At 42.8% G+C, this 6,612-nt stretch overlaps 1 protein-coding gene across 1 annotated transcript; it reads left to right on the forward strand.

Annotated features, from left to right (window-relative positions):
* Positions 1 to 2,965: 2,965 nt before the first annotated feature.
* On the forward strand, positions 2,966 to 6,454 carry LOC120049411. Its single transcript, XM_038995680.1, has 4 exons — positions 2,966 to 3,128; positions 3,396 to 3,489; positions 3,635 to 3,722; positions 5,101 to 6,454. The coding sequence occupies exons 1-4, from the start codon at positions 3,026 to 3,028 to the stop codon at positions 5,713 to 5,715; spliced, it is 900 nt and encodes a 299-aa protein (XP_038851608.1). The 5' UTR covers positions 2,966 to 3,025; the 3' UTR covers positions 5,716 to 6,454.
* Positions 6,455 to 6,612: the final 158 nt, after the last annotated feature.

Raw genomic sequence — 6,612 nt, forward strand, 5'->3', positions numbered from 1 at the left:
GGAAAACTGTCAATTGGTTGGAAACCTAGCTATAGAAACCCCAAATCAGTGGTCACCAATCTTTTCTGAGTCAAGATCACTTTCACAGTCAAAAAGCAAGCAGATCTACCACTCAGATGTTTTCAACATGACTTAAACAATGTAACGTTAACCTAATAAAAACAGTTCTGTAGGAATGATGTTTGGGCAGTAGGCCTAATGCATTATCACAGCATATTGGCTATATGCCTGGCCTGACAATATTGTATTTCTCAGACCAAATAGATCAGTCGAATATGAAAGTCAAAGGTAAAAAATAAAAAATAAAGTAAAAAAACAAACAAACATTATTACATCTGCCTGAGGCTGATGCCACGCAAGCACTCGAACTCAACACAAACATACACACACACTTAAACGCACACATACACACACGTAAACACACACACACGCACACACACGTAAATAGTACCACACATGCACACAAACACACACCGTTGGCCTTGTGGTGTTGAATATTGTTGTCCTGGATGTTTTTTGTTCTGCATTGTTGTCTTGTTGTTTTTCTTTGTTTTTGTCTTTTTATTCTTCTCTTTTCTTTTTGTTGGTCGTTGGCGCATCGATAGGTGGTTGTTTGAATTTGAAAACAATATAGATCAGTTGGTGTAGCACTTCTGAGGCACTGAGGACCATGCATTGAAATAATTAGCTTTTTATTTTACTGGACTTATGGTACCTGCACCTGATGGTCATGGTGCTTTCAAGACAACTGGGAACTGGGAAAAAAACGAGGTCAAATTATGATGTCAGTGATCTTCAGGTCGGAAAGTCGGAGCTCTAGAAAGATACCCGAGAATTCCGAGTTAGATGACCATTCAAAATGATTTTCCCTAGTGGGGTCGAGTTTTTTCAGAGTTCCCAGTTGTCTTGAACGCACTGAAGTCGGGCGTTTCCAGGTGTTTTGAACAAGGCATTGTCTCAGTGAAGGGAGAGAGCAGCAGAGGGTCGGCCTCTCACGGTTCCTGCTCTCAATGTTAAATTCAATTCAATTCAAGGGCTTTATTGGCATGATAAACACATGTTAACATTGCAAGTGAAGTAGATAATAAACAGAAGTGAAATAAACAATGAAAATGTACAGTAAACATTATACTCACAGAAGTTCCAAAAGAATAAAGACATTTCAAATCTCATATTATGTCTATATATAGTGTTGTAAAGATGTGTAAATAGTTAAAGTACAAAAGGGTGAGACTGACCAGAGAGGGGACACCGTCTTCCGCCTGATGGCGAAAGTCGAGGCGCACCGCATCTGCCTCAGTCATGCACAAATTCATGCTGTTCCTATGACCAGAGAACGTGAAATATTCCTCGATATTAAAGTTGACACGACGACCTGCTAATAATGATAAAAATTCAGGGCTATCAAAACACTTGGCTACTCATTAATTTCAGCTGCAGCGCAAGTGGAAGTAGGGAGAACCGCATTTTGTGTTTTGCAATAATTTCTATTTTCTGTTGACATAGTCATTTATCGTGGTGTCTAAAATGCAAACCATGATATTGGAGCGCCCGAAGTCGGTATGCTTTTTTTATTGGTTGTGTGGTTGACTGGCACAGAAACCTGTTGGTGAACAGTTAGTTGCATATATTTTATGTAATAATAATAAAAAATGGCATTACAATGTTGAAAATCTGATTTCCCCTTTATAGTATAATAACAATGACAACGGACAATGTGAAAAGCCCTTATCTGGGAACTAAACAAATCCTAGTTTGGTTACTTTGATTGGCCTAATAGCCCTATGGATGAGTAACCTAATTAGTAGAATTACAGAACAATTTTGTTTCTATTATATTATATTTGAATTCGAATACAATACTTGGGTGGCAAATGATTTTGGAAAATGATTACTTCAAGCATCCTACAATGATTTCTGTGAACAGTGGATAAGTGAAGAGGGCATGACAAAACCTTTTCCCCCCCAGGAGACTGAAAAGATTTGGCATGGGTCCCCAGATCCTCAAAATGTTCTACAGCTGCACCATCTAGAGCATCTTGCCCGGTTGCATTGAACAAGGCCTGGTATGGCAACTGCTCGGCATCTGACGTAAGGCTCTACAGAGGGTAGTGCGTATGGCCCATTACATCCCTGGGGCCAAGTTTCCTGCAATCCATGACCAATATAATAGGCGGTGTCAGAGGAAAGCCCATAAAATTGTCAGCGACTCCAGTCACCCAAGTCATAGACTGTTTTCTCTGCTACCGCACGGCAAGCGGTACCGGAGCGCCAAGTCTAGCACCAAAAGGCTCCTTAACAGCTTCTACCCCCAAGCCATAAGACTTCTGAACAATTAATCAAATGGCCACCGGACTAGCCACAGATCTTCCGGTCCGCCAGGTAGGGGGAGTTTGTGTTTTCAGACAAATGGTTCAAATTGGGAACACTTTGCTTACCTGGTCCACAGGGGTTCTGAATCAAGTGCACCTACCAGCAACAGCGTAACAGGAATAAAAAAAGGAGTGCAAGCCTTTATCGTTGGCTTTTCTACAGAAACACCCCCCTCATACTCATCTGCAGGTCAAGCATTTGTTTGTCTGTATCTCTGTGTGTATACAAAACATTAGGAACACCTGCTCTTTCCATGACATAGACTGACCAGGTTGAAGCTATGATCCCTTATTGTATTCGGCGCATGTGACAAATACAGTTTGATTTGATATGTGGATAACACAAAATTCGTCCTAAATATGTACCTGAGCCGCTAGCTAGACAGTGACCCGCTGCATATCTTACAGCTTTAGTAATAAAACGTAGGCAGTGGCAGTATAAAACGTAGGCAGTGGCAGATGTAGGCAGTGGTACTTGCGAATGTGAGGTGAGGAATGGTAGTATGTGGTGCGTGTGCATAGTCTGACTGTGGGTGGAAGCAATATGCCTAGATGCGACTAGTCTGCGGCCGGAAACCAACAAGAAGAAGAAGAGACGAAGGGCGGAAGAGACGAAGTGCACTCCGTTGTGGTCCCTTCGCAGTGCTAGCTAACATGGATGCTACAATGGAAAACATCGAACACACGCTACCGCTATACTCTAATAATGCAAAAAAGAAAAGTAAAAAGAAAGTGAATTCAGAATACACATACAAATGTAAGTAGTCAATTTATTCTTTATATGTTTATTTCGGACTACAAATGAAGTAAGGAACTCCGAGCTAATTAGCAAGAAAGCTAGCTAACGTTACCTACAAAGGGGACATCATGGCGCCTTGTCTCGAATACTTGTTCGAGCAGATGCGTGCATTGGCATCAGACGGTGCGATCCACATTTGTCCAACATTAGTCAAAATGTGAATGTTATTTAATTTCAATTACATTGTGATTGTAGTGATTTAAAACAAATATTTATTTATTTCAGTGTCTGAATATGAAACAATGGACTTTGTGAAATTGCGCGTATCAAATCGCTACATGTTTACGGGGAGGAGAAATGCCTCTCGACTGGCCTGGAGGTGAGAGATACTTCAGATACCTACCCGAGATCCTCCCAGTACACGTTTTGTTAAATACGTTTTTTCATTTTACCTGTCATTGAGACGAGTCAATGTGTGTTTTGAAATCGAAATTATCATTGTTTGTGTACCTTTTTTGTTGCAGGGCTATCCTCAAACACATGGGCTTGCAGGGAAAGATGACTGCCAGTCAGGCAATGAAAAAATGGGAAAATCTGAAGAAGAGATACAAGGTAGCAATTGCATCCTACATACACTACATATCCAAAAGTATGTGGACACCTGCTTGTCAAACATCTCATTCCAAAATCATGGGCATTAATATGGAGTTGGTCCCCCTTTGCTGCTATAACAGCCTCCACTCTTCTGGGAAGGCACTTCACTAGATGTTGGAACATTGCTGTGGGGACTTGCTTCAATTCAGCCACGAGCATTAGTGAGGGTGGGCACTGATGTTGGCCGATTAGGCCTGGCTCGCAGTCTGCATTCCAATTCATCCCAAAGGTGTTCGAGGGGGTTGAGGTCAGGGCTCTGTGCAGGCCAGTCAAGTTCTTCCACACTGATCTCAACAAACGATTTCTGTATGGACCTTGCTTTGTGCATGGGGGCATTGTCATGCTGAAACAGGAAAGGGCCTTCCCTAAACTGTTGCCACAAACCTGGAAGCACAGAATTGGGGGCCACTGGAACTAAGGGGCCAAGCCCGAACCATAAGAAACAGCCCCAGACCATTATTCCTGCTCCACCAAACTTTATAGTTGGAACTATGCATTGGGGCAGGATGCGTTCTCCTGGCATCTGCCAAACCTGTCCGTCTGCCTGCCAGATGGTGAAGCGGGATTAATCTCTCCAGAGAATGCATTTCCACTGCTCCAGAGTTCAGTGGCTGCAAGCTTTACACAACTCCAGTCGATGCTTGACATTGCGCATGGTGATCTTAGGCTAGTGTCCGGCTGCACGGCCATGGAAACCCATTTCATGAAACTCCCGACAAACAGTTCTTGTGCTGACATTGCTTCCAGGGGCATTTTGGAACTCTGTAGTGAGCGTCACAACTGAGGATAGGCTATTTTTACATGATACGTTTTTCAGCACTCGACGGTCCTGTTCTGTGAGCTTGTGTGGCCTACCACTTCGCGACTTAGCCGTTGTTGCTCCTAGATGTTTCCATTTCACAGTAGCAGCACTTACAGTTGACCAGGGCAGAAATTTGATGAACTGACCTGTTGGAAAGGTGGCATCCTATGACAGTGACACGTTGAAGGTCACAAAGCTCTTCAGTAAGTCCATTCTACTACCAATGTTTGTCTATGGAAATTGCATGGCTGTGTGCTTGATTTTAAACACATGTCAGCAACAGGTGTGGCTGAAATGGCAGAATCTGCTAATATGAAGAGGTGTCCACATACTTTTGGCCATGCGGTGTACCTCAGGATGGAAACCTTGAAATTGACCCTTTTAATAGGCATCCTTGTAAAGTTCTAAATAACCCTGCCCTAGAGACATCCTGTGCCTACTACTTTGTCCAAGCCTAACGTCTACTCAACTATTCATCAAATCCTTCATTATCTGACTACCTACTAATACTGTTTATCCTTCTTTTGGGGACAGGAGCTGAAGTACCCTCCCCCAGGGGTGCAGGTGTTCCCCCACAGTTGGCGTTGGTACGATCTGATGAGTGACGCAATGGAAGGGCGTCTGGCAGGCTCAGCCCCCATCATCGGCCCACTCCCCCCGGGCACTAGCGACAGTGATTTTCTCCCTGACGCCCGGCCCAGGAAGAGATCCATGATAGGCGGAATAGGGGTGATGGGGATGCACTGCGACCTGGATGAGATGGACACAGAGAGGGCGACCCTGGAGACCGAACGGGCGGCATTGGAGGGCGAGCGAGAGGTGATGGGGAGAGAGCGGATGGCGCTGGAGAGAGAGCAAGCAGGGCTGGAACGAGAGATGGCCAACCTGGACCGGGAGCGTGCCCAACTGGAGAGGGAGAAGGCAGCGGTGGAGAGGGAGAGGGGGCTGATAGAGAAGGAGAAAGCGCAGGTGGCCAGAGACAGGCTGGCTGTGGACAGAGACAGAGTTCTACTGGCGGAGGGTAGAGCAGCGGAGGAGAACGGTGCGGAAGGACAAAGCTGTAAAACAGGAGGACAGAGGGTGGTTGGGTCGTTGGAAAGAACCGAGAGATTCCTCAAGATGTTTGAAAAGTTGGTTGAACGTATGTGAAGAACAACTTCATGTTTGTTTACACTAGACTAGACTATTCAATTGGAAAGTAATTGGATATCATTTGTATTGGTTTTATTTTCTATGAATGTACAAAGTTTTCAATGACAAATCCTTTTTGTATTGCTGTTCAGAGATACCTGTATGCCTATTGTTATCTGGGCTCGAAGTATTTGAACATTAACTGCCTAAACAGTTGTACTCAATCAGTTAATTTCAAAATCAGTTTGCAGTTACACACCTTACCGGTCAATTCTCAATTAAAATGTTAAGCCATTGAGGTCATCAAAACAACTTTATTCAATTGTGGTATTTCCATACAAAGCACTGTTCTTATTAACCCCCCCCCCACCCCCCCAGTCATACAATAGTCTTGGTCTTTATTATAGGCTATTGTGGTCATAACAAGAACTTTGAAATGTAATATGCCAAATATTGCAGTTCATGTAAAAAAAAAGTGACTTCAGAATATATTTTTATATTACAGTACAGACTTTACAAATGCTTGTTTAATTGCTTCTTTTATTGCATTGATATTCAATTTAGCGTTCCAGTAAGCTTCAATTCGTTTATGCTAGTATAATTGTTTTTTAAAAATAGTGTTAGATTTCTGTAATATAATTTTTTTTCCTTTACAAAAACATATTTAAACAATATTACTGGTTGTCATTGCCAGTCATGAACAGACATGAGACAATGTTTGATTGTTGGATCAATAAAATGTCACATTTTCATTGTCTTTTTTGTTTGCTTCATGTTGCTGAACAGTTTGGCTTTTGACAAAAAGTTATCTGGTGTGTATTTGTGTGTGTAGGAATGAGAGATACACACCATCTCGCTCACTGTGTGTTATGTATGCGATCAACAACTGATCAGACTTAAATTAGGGAAGGTAGA

The sequence above is a fragment of the Salvelinus namaycush genome, chromosome 6 (assembly GCF_016432855.1).
Source record: "Salvelinus namaycush isolate Seneca chromosome 6, SaNama_1.0, whole genome shotgun sequence".
Classification (NCBI taxonomy): domain Eukaryota; kingdom Metazoa; phylum Chordata; class Actinopteri; order Salmoniformes; family Salmonidae; genus Salvelinus; species Salvelinus namaycush.